The sequence below is a fragment of the Eublepharis macularius genome, chromosome 15, assembly GCF_028583425.1.
Source record: "Eublepharis macularius isolate TG4126 chromosome 15, MPM_Emac_v1.0, whole genome shotgun sequence".
NCBI lineage: Eukaryota > Metazoa > Chordata > Lepidosauria > Squamata > Eublepharidae > Eublepharis > Eublepharis macularius.
The window spans coordinates 20575237-20596664 of record NC_072804.1 but is presented as its reverse complement, the minus strand read 5'-3'; the positions used below and the strand labels follow the sequence as shown (position 1 = coordinate 20596664).

General features: G+C 39.7%; 1 protein-coding gene across 2 annotated transcripts in view; it reads right to left on the bottom strand.

The window, feature by feature from the left end:
• Positions 1–21428, bottom strand: part of RAB28 (RAB28, member RAS oncogene family) — an 87391-nt gene that overhangs the window by 53827 nt on the left and 12136 nt on the right. For both annotated transcript variants that reach the window (XM_054999404.1, XM_054999403.1), the window contains exons 2-4: positions 18647–18743; positions 11652–11740; positions 7702–7831 (exon numbers count right to left, since the gene is read on the bottom strand). In XM_054999404.1, the coding sequence (XP_054855379.1) occupies positions 7702–7831; positions 11652–11740; positions 18647–18743 (316 nt within the window). The remainder of the gene's footprint in view (positions 1–7701; positions 7832–11651; positions 11741–18646; positions 18744–21428) is intronic.

Below are 21428 nucleotides of genomic sequence, written 5' to 3'. Positions count from 1 at the left end.
CAGATGAAGGCAAGAATTGCCTTCCATCTTTGACAGCCACAATGTGGCCGCACTTTGCAAACCATTTCAGTGGCCACAGATACTCTGAGGCCTTCAGGGTATCACTTAAATGACTAACATAGCAGGGCTAACCAAAAACTTGTTGTAGGTTTTCCATGTCATAACCTTGGTAGCCTTATTTGAAAGCCTGTTTGACTCCTAAACGCAAATATGTTCTGAGTGAATGGAAAACTGTTTGGCTATGCTGTTCTAATGATTCTCATGCTGTAGTTTTTGTTAGACTGTGAACAAGCTGTGATAACCCTTCAAGGAATATGTTTCCAAGGAACAAACCTTCCGATGCGTACCCACGCTAAAACCGCTTTTAACAATTTCCTTGTCACTGCCAAGAAAGTAATAACAGCTAGAATGGCAGAAAAACAGTCAACCACATGTGGGTTTTCCGATGTACTCCGAGAAATTTAATCAAAAGAGAAATGTAGCAATGTTAGACAAACAGCTGCATCATTTCTATCTCAATAAGTAATATAAAGGTCCAGCATCTCTTCCCTGTATTGGGTAGCAGGCAATCAGGTTACTACTTTTTCCTGGCCCTGCTGTTGTGTCTTTGCCATTAGCCCAACATGCAGATGTTTCTCCTAGCATGGAGATAAGCAGTAGGGAAAGCCTCATCTGCTCAATTTCAGTGTGTCTGGTTACTGTTATAAACATTGCAAGCAAGAATTTTTTTAAAAAAAAAAAGATGGAAATTTCCTGCTCCACAAAACAGCCTGCAGGGTAGAACTGCCGGGGTCAGAGATGGCCCACAATATCCTATCCTAGTAAAATCCTTTATGAGCCCCAGCAGTTCCAAGAAATCACGTTCAATTCAGCACTGACTTCAGATCAAAATATAGGATTGGAAGCAGGCTATATTGGCCTTTTCTATCAAATTCCCATCCTGCTACAGACTCCCCACGTGTCACCCCTCAGGGGCCCCCTTGCAAAAAAAAAAAAAAACATTTTGCTGAGATCAGCAGGCTGCCATGGGAGAAGAAAGGCAGGACACTTTAGTGTGGATACAACCCATAATCCAGAGTGGGTTTCACTTGCAAGGCAAGACAGAACCTCTTATGGGGACAGGGCACTGTGCTGCCCACAGCCCAAAACATTATGCAATAATTAGTGAGATGCTCACCAAATCAGGGGAATGACTGAATCTATAGCACGGACCATTCCAAGCTCAAGTTTTTGAATATGCAAATAGAGCAAGAGCAGAACATTGCTGGGGCTCTTGCAACAAGACCCTTGAAGAGCTTTCTCCATGCTGCTTTTCTAGGGGCGACAGGGCATTTGACAAGTGCTCTCCTACACAAAAGGTTGCAAGTTCCTACCACAAAGTCTTCACTTTTAGCTTCCTAACAGCAACTCTTATCAATGTCCTTGAAGCAGTTCTGTATGCATTTGAAGCACGTATGGTGTTTCTGGCTTTCTCCTTTTAGAGAATACACAGGCAATTGTAAAATCTATTCCACTATAGAAAAAATTGTTGTAATACTTTATTGGATTTTTTTCCCAACCTAAGAGAAACCTCTGCACAGCTTCTCTGTTCTACAAGGTAAAATGTATTACTCAGTAGAAACAAAGAGTGGCACTTAAAAGCCAGTTTATTTGGAAATTGCCAAAGCATCCATCAGTAAAAATTATTTCTAATTTTCTAAATACTCAGATTTATAACTAAAATCTATAGTTTCAAGTACAATTATGTTGTCCTAATAGATCAGCAGACAGTTCAATGCATTAACCTTACAATTTACATTAGAATTTAACCTTTACACTTCACACTACAACAGTGAAATATCTCCTGCTCAGAGACAGCACTCCAGCATCCATTAATCACCACTCCGGCAAATATACCATCAACATTTTTAATTAACAAGGATGCATTCTCTTCTCGGCCTCATCTGTCACAATGGCTGCTTAAAAAGCTGACTTATTAAACTCTGTTTGGGAAAGGATCTGGTTAATATCTACAAGAAGAAAGATCATTCATCCATCAAGCTTACACTGCAGCCTGATAATTCCTACCCCTTTTATAAGTTGCTGATAACCACTGGCCCCCGGGCCAACTGCAAATTAAGTAGCAGCAGCTCCTACACAGTTTGGATTAATTTTAGGTCACAATTTATCCACTAGGAATGCTGACTTGACACTTAGGGATTTTGCTTATAAATGTGATAAAGGAGGGAAACACAGATGAGCCAGCCAGGAAGAAGGAAAATGGTCAGCATTGTGTGCATTTTTCAAAAAAAAATTATGTTCACAGTAGTGAACATAAAAATAAATTTTAAAGCTAAATAAACACACTTTTGTTCTTCTCCACTGCCTCCTGCTAAAAATGAAAACAAAAGCCTGTAGGGGGGAAGGAAATGTCTTTAACTTACAGTGCAGACTTGAGGGGGTGAGGTTAAAGCGCACAACCCCTTGATTCTCTTCCTCCACAGTGACACCAGGGCCCAGGATCCCAGGCAGATGGCCATGGCCGCCTGGGGGGGCAGGGCTGATCAGCGGGAGGGAGGAGCAACCAGTGAGCCTGCCACACATGCACAACCATGGAGGGGGGGCTCCTCGCCAATGGGGAGTTCTTCTCTTCACCAGTGATAGTGGAGTTAAGGACAGGTGGCTGCCCGTCATTCCCTTGTGCCAACCAGGACCATTAACCCAGGGAGTACTGAAGGAAAGAAAAAGGTGGTTGAAGACTGAGCCCCCCCCCCCGCCCCATTGGTGCTTCCATGTGAAATGCCAGTCCAGTGAGTTGGAAGCACGCTTGTGATAACTGCAGGAATACTGGCTCCCTAGCAATATTATCAGGGTTAACAGTCTCAATTGAACCGGCCCGGATAGCCATGGAGACAGTGGCTCATGTTGGACTAGGACACCTGCAGGACTTTGGCCACCACACCTTGGGATGAGCTGATGACTAGGAAACAGATGGAAAGTAGCATCTTCTGCAGACTGGGAATGGTCCTAGGGGCTGGAGCATGTTCCTGGAGCACCAGCACCAGCTCCTCACACAGGGCCTGATGCCTGCCTGGTCCATGCAGCTGCTGTTCGGGATCTGGAGGGTGCAGCTGCATCCCCAATATCGCCTGGCATGGCACCTCCTCTGGTGCTGACACACTACCCAAACATACAGTGCCAGCAGGAGTGGGAGAAGGTGGACCCCCCAGACCAGAGGTGGCAGGAACAGGCACTATGTGAGGCCTTCTGGCGTGGAGGCTGTGGAAGAAAAGCAGGATTAGGGGGCACGTCCCACCTGGCCTGGAGCCCATGATCTATCCCCATTCCCCTGGCCTGCAACCAGAGGCTCGTGAGCAGCTTCCAGCTACTCCATGCCCATCCCGCATTTTACCAGCCAGGGGCGACAGGGTCTCTCTCACAGAGCTCACCTCTGCATTTCTCTGTCTGGGGGCGGCATGGCCACAGAGTGCTCCAGTGGAGCAGCAGCTGAACTGGACTGAGCCCAAGAAGGCATTGTTGTACAGCCTGGTGGTGGAGCATGCCAGCATTGTCCTTGCCACAGCCAGAGGCACCTTGGCCACCAGATGCCAACAAGCCCTTTGGCGCATGGCAGTGGAGTGGGCGTCAGTCCTGGGTCACACCACGAGGATGGAGCTGTCTGCCACGAAATGCTGAAATGACTCCTTCGGGCCTGCTTGAAAGCAGATCTGTGCCCTCATAGCCGAGGGGAACCCCATATGAGCGGGCAGTGCAGGAGGGTTTGCTTGGGGCAGAGGCAGTCATGCAGGTGCTGATCCTTCCTGTCATTGTGGGCAGCCTTGGCATCGAGGTCCTGACTCATGGCAGGGGGTCCTGGCTCATGGCAGGGGAGAGCAAAACGGGCTGGGGCAAATGGGGATAGGACCTGGCCCTCCTGGCAGGCCACTAGCCCTCACTACTCAATTGTAGGTGAACCACTCAGCATGAGTGCCACTCCAGAGCTGTTGGGTGACATGGGCAAGGGGAGCCATCTCACCAGGGGCCGCAGGCCCAAACCCTCCAGACCAAGAGGGAAGCCTGGAGGAGCTGGAGCAATCCCGGTACCAGGGGAGCAGACATGGAAGGTGACTGGGGAAGGGGTCAGGGTGGTGTCACGGATCACAGATGGTGTGCCCAAGGTCCAGACACCTAGCCTGACCACCCAGTTTCTCCCTTACAGGGGCCTGCACACTGGTGATCTCCACTGAAATAGTGGCACATCTTCGAGCCATGAGACCCTCATGACAGGCTACAGCGGCAGGGATGGCTATCCTTCAGACTCTCGGTATCAGTGGATCCTAGATCCACCACTGTGTGTGACCGTGACAGGCTCTGGGGCTGCTCTGGCCAGGCTCCCTGGCTGGGCGCCTTGAGGCAGGTGTCGTGACCACAGGAGCATGTGGTCCACAGCTGCCTGCTTTCTGGCAGGAGGGGAATGGAGGTGTCGGTGGGCAGCAAGGATCATGACCTGAGCATTGGCTACATTTTTACTCCACTCACATACCTCTCTGGGGAGTGGCATGGCCATTGTGCATGCTGTCAGGGTTACCAGGGGAATGGCAGGGCAGGGTCTCGGCCAGTGGCCTCGCTGCACCTTGCCAGCCTCAGCCACTAGCACAGCTCTCTCAAAGTCCTTAGGGAGCCAACTGCAGTTATGTGGGTGCACAGCCTGGTGGGCCTCAGGATTGCACTGTCAGTAATAGATTCACTAATATTAAGCAACTGTCCACATTACCTCCTAAGTACCATCGTTTATACAATAAATAATGCAATCCAATTTAAAAAAATCTTACAGTACTCCCAAATACCCATTTTTCTACAATAAAGTAGCTCAGATAAGCCAGTTAGCTTCCAAGAACTGGACAGTGAAAGGGGAAATAACCCAGATCATTAGATACTCCGGTGTCAAGGCAAATCAATTATCTATTTTAAAGTACAGAAATGTAACACAGCAACCCCACAGGAAATTTTCTTTTTCAGGGAGAATTAATGTTATTAATTGGCCATGTTACTAAGTGGCTATTAGGAAACAGTCAGTAGGAAACATAGTCATTTCTAGCAACAGGTAAAAGTAAAAATTATCTACTCAAGGGAGGACCAGTCGTGCAGAATTCTCTAGGCCATCTCAGAGACATTCACGCTTGTTTTCAAATTTCTGCAGTCAATACCCTATTTTATTTGTTCACTGAATATCCTAGCTGTTGATCACGTTGGCTTGCTCTATATAATCTACCTTGGATCTTAGTGAGAAAGGCAGAGTACAAACGAACGAACGAACGAACGAGCGAGCGAGCGAGCGAGCGAGCGAGCGAGCGAGCGAACGAACGAACGAACGAACGAACGAACGAACGAACGAACGAAAGAAAGAAAGAAAGAAAGAAAGAAAGAAAGAAAGAAAGAAAGAAAGAAAGAATGAAAGAAAGAAAGAAAGAAAGAAAGAAAGAATCTCAGAGACAGGTTGCAATCCTGTGTACACTTTCCAGGGAATGAGTCAGCTATATTCAGTAACAAGCATAAGAACAAGATGATAATTTAGAAAGATAACATTTTTGCCATTTTGATCCCTAGGTATACTACATAATGAGCAAAACAAAATGAAAAATACTCATTCCATTTCTCCATTCCTGTTTAATTCAATCCCATAATCAGAAGTATCATATCAAAGGCTTCTAAAGCTTCAAAGGCTTCTAAGCACCCAGGAAAAATCAGCGCAAACTTTCCAGGTGCTCCACAACAGCACAACATTCCAGCATGTTGCTCTGCTAGGGTGTGAACTTCTCTGGTGAAAAATCTGGATTACTGCTTGTACTTCAGAGTACACATATAGCACCGATCTTAACCAAAGGAACACCACTGTTAAAGAACCTGAGCATGAAGACTGAAGAAACGTTAGCAGAACGTAGCAAGTACTCCTAAACAAAAGCATAGATTTGTAGATATTCTAACATGGATCTTAAATCGAGGCCAAAGCAAAAAAGCATCAGACTATACTGTGTTGCTCAGTTATCACTCTTTACAGAAATTCAGTACCAAGACTGAATCTTTGCAGACAACTCTCTAAAGCACAATTAGGAAAACGTTACCAAAGACTGATGTGTTTACTTTTGTAACAGTATAGTGATAAAATAACTCAGTCTATACAGTGGGGTATAAATATAAAAACTGACATGAAGCTTTTTCCAAAATGATGCAATTAAGCCATATTTTGATAAAGACAGGAAGAACCGGTGTGAAGCACAGTTTTCAAAAGCCCATGCTCTCAGGTAGGGACTAAAGATACAAAGACAATCATGATATTCATATTTTTCAGACAACCAAGTCAAGAAATCGAAAACTGAAAAGCTGTCACAATATATTTGGGCTATGCTGCACCAAGGAAAGGCTGAGAGAACCAGCCACTCTGTCCTTTCAGTGGCCTCATGCAGTTGATGAGTGGAATTTGAAAGGAAGGGAAACCTAAACAAACACTGCTTTCTAAAACAGTCGCAACTCTAAATTCAGACAGCATTCATCTTCCAATATGTGAATGCAGAGATGACACCTGAAGGGCTGATTGCAGAAACTGGACCCCATGTGGGTTTTTTTTGTGACTGAGGAAAGACAGGCATCTGCACATATCCATTCTGTAATGGCGAGCTCTCCCAGCTACCCCTTACAAAGGTAACTTCCCTATACTGTCAAAATTGAGACTGTAGGCTCCTCTGAAGTGGAACCTATATGTTTCCTATTGTGTCACTCTGTTACACTGTGGGATAGATCCAACACAGCATTTCCCCAGGTGCAAGGAATTTTACCTGTGGAGTGCAACTTTCACAGCTGCCCTCCCCCACAGAAGCCCAAAACATTCCCCTAGCAAAAGTATTCCAGCAGGCATTATGGGCTGCTGCATGAGCCGTAAAAAATCTGACTCCATGGGCCAAGTCCTTGCGCCTGCAGAAGCGCTGTGCTAGAGCCAATCTTATAGATTATATCCTACCACAGTTCCACTGATGGAAGCAAGATCTTTTCCTGTAAGCCGCCTGTTACCCCTGGAAAGGCACTGTTCTTTATCCTCACAGACAAAAAGCGACACAGGTTAAGGGTTGCCGAGAGGAAAAGAATCAGGCGAGATTACCCATCTACCCTCTTTCATCAGTGGAATGACGGCAGAATATTATCCATTGTACTGGGATGATGCTATCAACTAACAAGTCTCTCTCAAGAGAAGATAAAGGAAACCTTTTGATTTTAAAGAATAAGAAAGAAGGATCAGGCTATGCAATGCTGTTCAAAAATTGTTTTTAAAAGGGGAACATAAACAATAATGCAGCCATTTTATATAAGAAAAATAAGGGAAACAAACTAGCAAACCTTCTCAAATTTTATGGGTAATTCATGCTGCTAATCACTGAAGCAGGTTATTTCCATGAAGTGATATCCCCCAGCAGACTAAACACTGCGATTGCTGTCACAATATAGCGCCCCCCGTTTGGTGCAATGCATGAAATATTACATTCTACAGTCTGAAGCTTGCCAAAATCAATGCACAATGGTGCCAGTGAAATGAAAAGGACCACACATATACCAGTGTCTGCAAGAGCCCACATAGTTGTAGTACAGAGCTGAGAATACGGAACATAATGCTGATCTGCATTTTAGTAGATCACCCAAACATTCCCACTAAATAACAATTTAACAACTTACTTTTATTGCCTATCAGTGCCACATGCGGCTGAGTTTCTGACTCTTCACTGACCTTCTTTACAACATTATACCAATCTTCCAAGTTTTCAAAGCTCTGCTGGTTGGTGATATCATATACCAGAAGGACAGCCTGAGCAGAAAGAAATACAAAGTGCAATTTATTAAGAAATGAGTATTAATTTATGCTATCATTTTAAGTCTTCAAGAACTGGGAAAGTCCTTTATGTAAATATTATCCCTGTGGCACAAAATGAAAGTTAAACAAGGCTGATTAACTCAGGTTCCTTAATGTGTACATGCTACGCATGGAAGAGGAGCACAAGACAGAGACCCAGGTTCATGCCTGCATCCACAGATAGGGTAAATAAAACAGATTTTTAAAAATATAAATTAAGAAAATCAGGTTTTTAAAATGTTTATATTTATATTTTAAATTTAGTCAAGTTTTCACTATAAGAAATTTCTTTTTTAAAAATAACATGCTAAAAATCAAATCTGAACTTAATGCAAACATACACAGTGCAATCCTAAATAGAGTTACTTCAGTCTAAGCTCACTGATTTCAACTGGCTTAGGCTGGAGTAACTCCGCTTAGGATTGAACTGACAATCTCTTAAAACTGACTTTCCTACTCCTCCCTTGTTAATTTATGAATGCTGTTTTTCTTCATAAAGAAAAAAAAACTGTGGAAAGCAACTCCATCAAATAATCATAAAGCACAATAATTCATGCACTTATCCTGCACGATCCTGGGGTTCAGAAACAGACATCTCACTTCAAGAATTATCCACTGCGTGACCTTTTACTCTATTCTTTGCCTACAACCACCTCTCTGCAATTGGCTCAGTACCCTAATTAAAAATATTTATAATATTATCTACCTGTCAAAGAACATGGGATATTTACCTTCTATCTCCTAACAGAACAATGGTCTGACCCAGTTACTTCCTCCTGCCCTTTATTCTGGTTGAAAACTTTTCCTTTTAGTTGGTTGGGCCAGAGTGGATATAAAAAAGAAGCATGCTTTAAAAGTGGGGAGGGGGAAGGAACAGTGGAAAAGGAAGCATCTTCTAATGTTGATATCTACCAACATTTGTTTACAAAAAACGGTCATGGCTGCAGCTAGTCAAAGATTCCCTATCTGAGGCCATAAGCATTTTTAGCTAAAAATATACAATGCACAGTACATCATTTTTCTTAAATAGTGAAAAAAATGTTAAATATTAAAGATGCATATAGTATACACTCTGATTATATAAGGGCTTTGTTCATTTTAAGCCAATATGTTTTATGATTATAGCTACCAATGAGTATTTAATTTTAAGAAGTAATAAAAATTTTGTCTTAAATCAATCCACCTTTCACCTCCCTCTATGGAAAATGTCACATATTATCCAAGATACATGCACATATCTCCTAGAATATAGCTGTTCATGTAGAATACAAGTCTTCTGTGTCAGTTTCTGAACTCTAACTGATGATGCTGGCCAACAGTAACGCGTTGGATGGTCTCAAAGAAACATTTAGAAACAACCACCAGATGGGGAAAACTTCCTGAAAGAACACCAAGAAAGGGAGAGCAAACAAGCTCAATCAAGGAAGTTGACAAAAAACTTTGTTCAGAATATACAATATAGAAAAGTCCCAATAGACATACAATGTAGTCCCAGTCTATTTTGAACCCAAATGGGTGATAACCAACCAGTCCTGGAATAAAGACTGAAGAGCAGCCAAATACCCTGTATCCCTTTCTTGGTGCTCAAAGAAACATTTACAAACTGCTTTCTCAGCCGTCAGCATCCTCCGCAGTTTGTGAAACACAATCACCAGCTCCACAATTCTCAGCATGCTGTGGTTCCTGTAGCTGTGGGTCCCATAATTCTCTGAAAAGTACTGAGTAGTTTCTGTGTTGTTTAATACATCAGTCTTAGAATTACTTATGCTCTGTTTCAGCATTTCTTCAGCTCTGTTTTGGATTTCTGCTGATGCAAATTTACATTTATGAACCCTATTACACTGTTTATTGAAATGTCTTTGACTGTACTGCCTCACATTGTGTAATCTGCCTTGAGTCTCAGTGAGAAAGGTGGACTATAAATAACAAATGAAATAAATTCCACTAGTCTGGAAAATACAGTAAACTGGCAGTGAGAACGATGAACGTCAGGACAACCATCCAGAGTATTCTGGGAGAAGACCACGTCAGCCACGGATAAAATAGCAGCTTAACAGAAGAGGTGACGATAAGAATTCCTGAGCGAAGTTCATCTCTTATTTTACCTTGTGTTTAGCCATTAAACAACATCCTGCCTAAGGCAAAGAAAATATCACTGGAGGCCACATTTAAACATCATCTAGAATATGGATACCTACAAAATTACCAGCAATTTTGCTGTCATCAAAATCATGACCACAGCAGTTGGAAAGTTCTGCTGAGGGACACAGAGCATAAAACAGCACTGCACCAAACCAAAGGGAGGGCAGAAAGAAGCAAGACAGCTGCTTCTTGTTGAAGGTCATATATTGACTCAGAACAGTGTCGTGTTTAAAACTGAGCCAGGAACCCCACCAGTCAGATCTTACCATTATCATAAACTTACTGGGTGGCTTTAATGAAACTGCCACCTTCTCTGCCCCAGCCTCATCGGCATCAGGGATCATTATAATGGCATACCTCCTATCTTACCAGCTGTACAGATTGATGAAATAACATAATGAGGTGCTCCGATTCCTCAAAAAGCATTGAATAAATGTGAACAAACAGGAGAAGCAATAGCAGAATACTATTATTAATAATTGCTTAGAATGAAATTCCATCAAAATTGACAGAAGTTATTGCCTAAATGTTTTTAGGATTGGCTGCGTGGGAAGCATTTCTCTTGCTTCTCGCAGCCCAATCATTTTAAACTCTGTCCATAGAGTTCATTGCCATACAGGGAAAGTCCCATGTTATTGTGAGCTTTAATTTAATCTCACTTTACGATGCTTCCGCTTCATATGTAGGGAAAACATGATTTGGCAACACAGATGTGGCAAGGTTGACTCAGGATTGGGTATGATACATTAAACATCTGTTAACTACATTTCTGAAAATGACTGGCTTTAAAATTTAACAACTTGGCCCCTGTTTCATCTATTGACATGCAATTTCCAGCCTCTCCTCAGTTAACCATTCTTCCTCTATATTTACATAATGCCACACACAATATTTAAAGCAGAAAAAAAATAAAATATATATGTTATTCTTTTTTTATAACGTTAGCTTTTTTGTGCATTGCTCTTCTTTCGTTCAAGCAATCCAAAAGATGCACTTCCAAAACAATGTTATTTCACAGCTCCTCTCCAAAATAACTGACAGTTTAGTGTCTAAAGCATTTCTTATTTTTAAAAAATCCAGAAAGGATGTAAAGTAGTTATCTTTACTATTATCATTAAGTTTAAAACGCGCTTATTTCTAAAGCATTTTTTATCGTTCTGTAAAAAATATTTCGGTACCTGGTTGCCTTCTTTTGTTTCACTTCCTAGAAACTCAGCTGGCTGAATGAGTTTAATGGCAGAGGATTGGTCTTAATTTCCTCCTCTACCTTTGCTCCCCAGGAAGCATTTGCACTCAAAACAGCCACTATACCTACCATACCGTGGGGATAGCTAAATAACCATGGTGAGGACGGCTGTTTCTAACGTAACCCACAATGCAGGGCAATGAACATCTGTTTCAGAGAACTGTTAGGGATATACAAACTAGCACCTTAGCTTCATAAAGAAAATACTGTTTAGTAATCCTATATCAAAAAATTAAGCTAGTCTAACAAATTCACAGTTCAAAAGTTTCACTTATGCAGATGTTTACATTTTACTACTTAACATTCTCCTGAAAACTAAACTTTTTAAATGTAAAAGTGTTAGTAAAGCCAATGATAAATAACTGCAGTATTTTTTTTAACCCATACCTGTGCACCATAGACATATTTATCCAACATCTTGCCTCCTATTGTTTGGCCACCTATATCCCATACTTGAAGAGAAACATTTACATTTCCTGCAACAAGAGAAAAAAAATCAAAAGGATTAAAGGAAATTGACTGTAATGTACAATTCAATGATTTCTAATCCAATAAAAAAAAATTTTTAAAAAAGAGAAAAATCAGGAAGCAGATGTGTTTGAACAGCTAATTTACAGAAATCAACATAAGTAAACTTTCTACAGTGCAATACAGAAACAGCATCCATGTCAACTATGTCAGATTAGTTGTAGTGTGTGTGTGTGTGCTTATACGCACATGCACATGTGTGTAAAAGGATAACAACAGTGGGCTGTACCACTGCCTACGGCAAACAGATCTGTATTTAGGATCTAAAAAGTCACACAACTTGTATGGCTGCATTCAAAGTACATGTAGGTTTCTCAAAACAGGACACCCCTTCCCCACCCCCGCTGCTTTGTTTTATAACTGAGTTCAGTTTTTAAGAGTTGCACTGATTGGCCACTGTAACGGATTTTTGTTTAAATAATTATCAGTCTAATGGGACAAATGGCACTGTCTGCTATACAAAGAAAAACAGCCAATAATCTCATGCAGACACAAATCCTTGGACGCAATTGAGTAACTGTCTGGAATGGATCCTGGACTTTAACTAGGTTATCTGTGGGAAGCAGGACTTGGATCCAAAGAGTTTCTCAGGCCCAAAGGTTTGCCCAAGCCTAGCAAAACTACCCAACAATGCCATATCATAAACTGCTTTTGAACCCCCATCCACCTGCTCCAATTTACAAAAGTGGCCTGAGGAACCCATGTTCAAGAAATGAAACCCGACTGACTTGGATACTGGCCTGCAATACAGAACAAAAATTTTGTGAAAATTGGTTTGTGACCAACTATGCATTTGGCCATACAGACATCATTTGTGCATATTTCAGCTGAAAAAGAGCATTTCTTATCTCTTTGCAGTAACCATGCTGAAAACATCCTAAAGCAACAAAAATCCAAAGAGGCAAAAGGAATGCACAGTGTGCAATAAATGCACAATCAAGTTTTATTTTTCACTGTTGTCCACAACTCTTTCTGCTGCTGAAGAGATATGTCACTTTCTCAGTGGCGAAGGAATTTCACTGTTCCGCAGAGGGAACACCTCCAGAGAAAAGTGAAAATAAAACTGAGCATGTGTGTCTCTCTCCTGTGCACGCATTGCTTTTCCTTCAGTTACAGACCCTCTGTTAACGATGTCGCTTGAAAAACAAGCTCAAAGAAGTTGCACTCTGCCATTATCACAATTGTCCTTTATTTTAAATCAGTATTAAAACCTATTCAGACTATTAACATGTCTGATATCATTTGGCTCCTTAAATAGTTGAGATCAATGGCTCAAGTATGTGTCCACTGGTAACTGTAACTAATACACTGATATATTGTGAATGCTGAACCAGGAATACGGCTATAGTCCTTTAGTAAATATCCTAAAAGTAAAAGCCCATCACTTTGGATATCTTGTGAGTTGGGAATTCTCTTTGGAACAGCAAGGGATCACTTTTTTCTTTTCTAGCTGAATATGCAGACATTTTAATTCAGCTTTTTGTAATATTTCAAAATATTAGGGGCACAATTCAACCAAATGTAAGCACTTCCAAGTCCCACTGATATGAGAGAAAACAGATATTCTAAATTTAACTGAACTGACTTTAGCCAGATCATACCCTAAGTTCTTAAACAGTATAGAGAAAAAAATCAGTTAAAGACAAGTTACTGGTGTGGAGTACCTATTCAGACTGTAGAATACTTATAATAACTAGTATAACATTTCTAGGGCAAAATATGCTATTAGGAAACATCATTTAATGTAATAAAGTTCAAGCAGCACAACGTACAGGACACAAAATTTTGTGTTCAACTTCTTTGAGCTGCTTTTACAATGTTATCCCTATGCAAAAAGGTACCATAGGGATGTATTATGTCATCCCAAGTATCTTAGAGTTGTCCCCTTTTTCTGGACAGAAGTTCTGTACCCTTAAATAACTGGCACTCTAAGCAGTAACTCAGTGGACCCAAATTTCCATGAATTTAACAACCTTTCAAATAGGTAAACAAAGCCAATGAGTGTTCATTTTTTTAAATTAACACTAAAACTATTACAGCTCTTCATAGCAAGGATTTCAACAACTGCCCTGCTTCTTTATGCTTTTACAAGACAAAAAGACACTGAGTGGAGGGCAGCCAGCTTTTTCACATTCTCCGATTCTCAATCTTGCAACAGCTATCATAGCATGCGGCTTTTGTACATGTGATCCCACACACAGCATGGGACCCTGACCCCTCTTTCCTTTTTCACCTGCAGAAAGGCTGGCTGGATCCAACCCATACTGTGCTTATGCTGCTCAGTATCATTTATAAGAGGTAAACAACACGTCTTATTATGACTCTGTTGATCATTCTTCATATATGGTTGCAATCCTTTACACATTTACAGTTCTGCTGAAATTATATGTAACTGGGGGAAACATGGTTCTTTTACAATGGGCAATCAATACAAATACTAAATACAGACTTCTTTATTTAATTTTTTTATCTCCTAAAAATGCCGTATTTTAGTAACAGATTTTAGTATGTACTAAGTGGTCAGATCAAGTGCACAATAAAATCAAGAAATGAGATAACACCAAAAAAAGGAGAGATATTACAAGTGAAGCCTATAAGCTGCGATAGCTATTAACAGAAAATGCCCAACATCTTTTAGTTCTCTTCTTCAGCGGAATTTATTCAACAGTTAAGCACACACACATATTGCATCGCCTTCTGGTGAGATAAACAGAGGAACTCTTTCGAGACACACAAACAGCTCCCCTGTATGTCTCACCAAGAAAATGCAAACTGTGTCTGATGAACTGTTGAGCAAATCCCTCTAATAAAGAGCACAGAAACATGTAAGACCTTTTCATTAACTGACAGTGAAATCCTAAGCAGAGTTACTCCAGTCTAAACCCACTGATTTCAACGGGCTTAGACTGGAGTAACTCTGCTTAGGATTTTACTATAAAGCACCTGATTGGCTTCGCTTTTCATATTTAGTCAAGAACACAACCCTTTCATCCACTTCAGAAAGTTACCTGATCCCATTACTATATTCAGATCTTTTTACCCAATAATAATTAGCACAAATGAAGCCTTCAGCAGGAAGCTACTAGACACACTTGTTAAGCATACAAGTGCTTAACACTTGTGCAGGGAAATTCTCCTGCACAAGCTACATTGAAATGAATGGTAGTTTCCATTCCTTGCAGCATAGCTCATGTGAAAAAACTTCTCGGCAGATCTCACCCGAAGTCACCAAAAAGAGCTTTTGAGACAGAGGAATAATTTGCATTCAAGGTACCTACAACCAATTTATGTATATAAGTATTTTATAAGGTTATAAATTTACAGAACAGTAAGTTTCCACGCTTCGGTTGGTTCCCATCCATCCCTCCATATACCTATCTTGCTTCAACTATATTTTTCTAGGAGCCTCTTAAATCTCCATATTTGGTAAATACATATTTAATTTCCATTGGAATCAGTAAAATTAATTTCCATTTTTTAGGGTGCTGAATGTGAATCAATTACATACAGAAATGTACATTTTCCAGGTGAAGCCATGGTCTTTCAGTAATATTCAAGCAATTCAATCAAATCTGGTATACTGGAAAGTTTACACAGAGATATCACAAAATGTGAGAGTAATACTGCATTATTTAATATGTATTTTACAGATGTATAAAATATCTTTTGAGATCACTGACAGGAGAAAAAAGGTTCTCCTTAAATTCAAATTTTCATAGGAACTGTATGTATATTAAGTAAGCTTCAGAAATTTTGTTGTAACTTTTTTTTGTACTCTACAGGAAAGAGTGCTCAATTGAAAGCAAAGTTGATCTTATTAGGGTATACAGGGCAGTTATCCAAGCTCTTTTGGTCTGAATTGAAGCCACTATCAGGATTCAGCAGCAACCTTCTAAAAGTATACTTGGGGCACTGGTCAGCATTACTTAAAGTCCTACAGTCAAGACAGAACTAAAAACACATGTCTGTCCACCTCTCTGCTGATTACTTTTAAAAGTCCTTTCACAGTGAAACCGTTTATTGGGCTATGCCCACAACCTTCCTGAAAGTATTTCGACTATGACTCTTAAGAAGCTCTATCTGCAAAACCTCTGACTAATAGGTACACTATTTTAAGCATTAAAATCTACACAGTGGTTGCAACCAGACTATACAGCACATTGGATCATGAAATACCATGAAATGGGCTACTATTTTGAATATAATTTTAGAAGAATTACATTAGAAGAAGAATTTAGAAGAATTACATAAAGAATTACATTAGATTAACATTTTAAAATATTTTCAGGTAAAGAGTTCAACAACATTGGATACTGTGTGCTGAAAAGTGTGTGCATGTGTGTGTAAAGTACCATGAAATTGCAGCCAACTTATGATAACCCCGCATGGGTTTTTCAAGGCAAGACATGTAGTGACCCTGAACTTCCTTGGTGGTTTCCCATCCAAGGGCTGACATTGCTTAGCTTTCAAGATCAGGCCAGCATGGATCATCCAGATCAGACCCCAGCCCAAAACGCAATAGCTCCAGTGAGGAGATCCTTACATAAAACAAGGATCTGAATGTGAAAAAGAACCTCCCTGCCAAACAGATGCTCAGCAGCACTATCAATGTTGGCATCACTCTTTACTTGTTCAAGGGGAGAGAGGAAAGAAGGGATGCCTAGAACCAGCCCCCTTCCTGATGCCAAACAAATTATTGGTGCTCTCAAAGCTACCACCGTTGCCCACGTAGTCAACAGACTGTGCCACATGCTGGATTTTGGTTTCATTCCTTTGAATACATAGAACAATCATAGAAGCCTGTTTCACATCAGGTAACAGGGCATGTAGTATTGAAGCAATTGCACAGACTACAAGTCTTTTTCACTCCAACATGGGTCAGCCATACCCAAATATATTTTTCTTTATTTACTTCATTTAGACCTCATCTTTCTCTCTATTGAGGACCCAAAGGCGCTACATCATTCTCCTCTCCTCCATTTTATCATCACAACAACCATGTGAGGTAGGATACAGTGAGAGTGTCATCCAGCAAGTTTCCACAGCAAAGTGGGGATTCAAACCTGGGTCTCCTAGATCCTAGTCCAACACTCTAACCACAGTCTTAAGTAGTCTATATTGTTGAAATTTTAATCAGCGAGTACTATGAAAATAGCAGACACAAGTTTGCCAAATGTAAGGCTACCAAATATAAATAACTGAAACCAATATTGTTTTTGATAAACCATTTGGTGTTTTGAAAGAAGAAGCAGAATGAGCTTTGGGCTTACAATAATAGTGTCAAATTAAAGCACCATCGTTCAAATATATAAACATGTACCCCCTAAACACACATCTTTGAGGAAGATGAAATGTATTACTTACTTCTCTGCAAGTAAACAGAAAAAATACCACTTTTTAACTCTGAGCATCTGCAGTACTAATTAATCCAATTTTAATAACTTAATTTTAAGAGCAATGCTGCTATTCAAACTGAATTCAAGTTCATAAGCAACACACATTTTAAAAAATTTTAGCCCTAAGACACTACCATTCTCTCACAAAAATTACATACCCAAATCTGGAAAAGGTACTTTGCCACAATAAATGGAGGGACTGTTTTTGTTCATTTAAAAGTATGAATAATTCTGAGGCAATATTTAGTCTGCATCAACAGATAAAATAATTTGACAGCTGCCGATAAATTCAGATACTAAAAAAATACAAATGCTCTCAGTACACAGGTTTTCATGTTCACGGGACACACATTCTGCTCACCAGTGTTACTGTAAATATCTACATACCCTTCCTTCCACATATCTAGCAGAGAAACACACGATTAGTTTCATTCATATAAAGGCAGCTCTTGAAGCTTGGAATTCAATGCTGCACTGAAAATCTAAGTCATTTGAATATTACTGGAAGAATCCTGAGCATGTAGTCAAATAGATGGGTATTTGAACTATTTTTCAGCTCTATGTAAAGTTTGATATTGACTTTCCAAAGTTTAATGCTGGCTACTAAAAGCTAAATGTTTAATAGATCTTTATTACTGATGTTACAATTTAGCATGCAGAAGAATGTGTTGGGACTGGGAGGAGAGAGAATTAGAAAAAATGCCCTGAACACTGTTCAACTAAACTATGCTCTGTGTTTTCCTAAAACATCCCAGAAATAATTTCTTTAAAGGTCAACCTTGCAGCTACGTTATCATTTTTCTCTCCAGTCTCATGGTGAAAATGCTCTCTCCAGCTCTGGTTTGTTAAGCACACCAGGGGAAAAAGCATTTCATGGAATATTTTTATGCTTACAAATTGAATTACACTAACATGAACAAATGGCTCATTTTAGACCCCCAATTGTTTAGAAACAAACTTTGAGATCCTGCCATTCTTTCTTAATTATTTCTTTATGTTTTCCATGCAGTATGCCACAACTGGCATCTACATAGTTGCTTTGCATCATGAAGTGAAACATCTTGAATGCTCAAACTGTATTTTTATGAGTGCCTGGGGACCCTGCATTTTAGTGGTCTATTAAATGCCAGCAATTTCATGCTGCCTTGCATAAGACAGCATTCACAGATCTCAGCCCAGCAGCTCCATGGCTACACTGCATATGCTCCCTCAAGCTAAGCAAAAGTGGGGAATATTTCTTTTCAAAATTATATTATTTCAACATAAACAGTTTTTTTTAGTTCTTTGCCTACTTAGAATCTACTAATCTAGGAAGCTGCAGCTAACACATTCTGGAGAACCTCATCTCTAAATCTGAACAGTTCTCCAAATACACAACCCTTTATTAAAGTGCCACATAAAATCTTCTCTGTTTCAGAATGCAGCCTGTTCACATTGTGCATGTTAATCTTGTCTTACCTGGCAGTGTGATTCTTTTCAAAAAGAAGTCAAGTCCTACGGTTTGTTTGTACTGCTTCCCAAAAGCTTCTTGAGCAAAGCGTGTGGCTAAAGAGGTCTAAAAACAGAATCACATCAAATCCATTTGATATCTTAAAAGCCACAACTGAACAAAAATACAATGAAGTAAAAACAATGCTTCAGTGATTTGCATAGAAATGCAGAAAATAATCCCAATTTAAACAGATAAAAGAATTAAAAACATAGCAGGTAAAAATGAAGGCAAACGTACAGCCCAACCTATGCATAATTAAGTCAATTTCACTCCCTGCTAAGTGAGCACATGAATAGAGTATTAGTTTATATTCATAACTATGTATTTTGTTAACTTTTTTCAGAATGCCATAATTACAAACCAATTATCATTTTTTCAAGTCAAGCAATTTCTAAAGCAACAGGGACAATTCTGGCAAGGCACCCTTTTGGCTAATTGGCAAATTTGAATTATTTTAGAATAAATAAGATTTAAGTTTTTAAAAACACCTATTATATACAAATGCTATATAAAATGCCTAGGCTTCTCTGTTACATAGAACAAGAAGATTAATTATTCCTATAACATGAAATACACTTTTCAAAACGTTGTGCTCACAGTATTTATTTATTTAAATATTTCATTCATTCATTATTTAAATATATGTACCCCACCTTTCCTCCTGGCTCATTAACAATAGCCAAGATCCAAAGAGTTTACATGTCCAAAGATTTTGGCCCTTGTGTTTCTGCTCCCCCGCCCCCCCCCCAAAAAAACTTTTGAAGACGAGAGGATCTGAAAAAGCAGTTAGTGATATGGCACAGAGATGTGCAGCTTAAAGAAGAATGCTTAACATGCCTTATTCAGCTAAGACAGCGAAATAGCAACTTGGATCCCAGTGGTTAATGATAATTGCTCAGATAGAGAACTGAAGCAGACAGATTGAGTGTGTCTGTGTGAGTATATGAGAGAGAGAGAGAGAGAGAGAGAGAGAGAGATGAGGATTAACCTATTCTTTCAAATGTGAAGGCCACTGAAACTATGCATATTTAGAGGACATTCCTCGAAACTAAGAAGCAATTTTCCTAATATTACATTGGTTTCCAGTTCTAAAACAAACTACTTGCAATATTTGAAATACCACCTGCCAAATGCAGTGGAATGCATTTCTAATAAACACACATGGAACCAAAGCCTCAAGTATAATCACACTGTTACAATATTAAAACAAAGTGTGTTTGCTGGAAGGATGACATTACTTTTACATTGCAATAATATAGAAACAGCAAGCTATACTGTGCTACTGTATTAATAATTCCATGCATTGCAATAAAAAAGGATAGACTGAAAATTCTTTTGAAATGTTGAAAACTGCATATTAAGCATTTCAACATTGTAATTTCAAATTTCTTTACAGGAAGGATATAAAGATAGTAATACAGTGATGAAAATTCTAAAATTAAAATAGCAGCAAGCAAAAGACAAATGGAGGAAATAGCCAGCATTTCCCCGCCCCCACAAACCGATTCCATTTCCAACTTTAAATATGCTTGTCTTTTGAGAAAAAACTGGACTTTGTGGGCAAAAATATTCACAATGTAAATTTAGAAAATACAGAAACTCCAACAAGGTTATCTGTACTTTATTTCTCCCTCCTTGATTTAAGGACATTGTAAATATTAATTTTATCCCTCTCCAACACTTGATATTCCCTAAAGGTTTCTAAAGGTGTTAATGAAAACACACACTGGGTTAACAGCTGCCAATAAGAGCAAGAAGTTATCAACAGCAAAGAAAAGTTCTCTTAAAGCAACCTCTTACATCCTCTCCTTAATGAGAAAGAATGTATAACATAAAATCAGTGACTAGGACCCTTTTTATTTTGCTATTAATGAACGTATGCTACATAGGAGGTCCTACTCTTACAACCCTAGAAAAACAAGACTTCTAGTTCAAGCACAAATATTTATACTCCAAGTACAATGGTATCAGGAGTTCACATTCTTTCATTCAGCAACAGGCTTCCAAAAAACTAATTTTAATATTTAAGGCTTAAAAAAAAATCTAAAGATAAAACACAGTTTGTAGGACCAGATAATCATTTTGTCCTCAACACACTTGAGTACTAAAACCAATACCGTGAAATCAATACGCACCTTTTCCCAACAATATATGCACACAAAAAATTCCAAACATAAACAGTGACGTTTTTTTTTTAAAGTCCCTATACATTCAACTTAATTTCACATCCCACTAAGGTCTCTGCAATCTACACACTGCAAATTAAATCTGAAATGCTAGACTGACAAATTAAGGCAAAAGATGCCATCTTTTCTCAGCCTCAGAAGCTAGAACAGCCCGCCACAGGGCCTAGTCCCAGAATAAGTCCTATGAATTAAGGAACATTATTTTACAGGTTGAATAAATGCCCAGAATTCTAACGGACGCCAAAGCCCAGGAGGAAACGCCCCTGATGAGTGGCCCCATCAGAAACAGCCTGCTACTAGGTTTTCACCAAAGCTGGCAAATGTGAGACTTGGGAACCTTAATGGGTCTTTGGGGGTATCCAGCGCAGCTCACAGCAACCCCAGTTTCCCTGATGGAATTGCAGTTCCTAACATTCAGGAGGATGGCGAGGGGAGAGGGAGAGCGGTATTTAACAGTTTTGAAATTCTGTTCATGGGGAGTGCAAGTATATCAGCTTTATTCCTACAGGTGCTTCATTTAATTAGCAGTCAATTAGGAGATTAATGATCCTCTAGCGGCTTT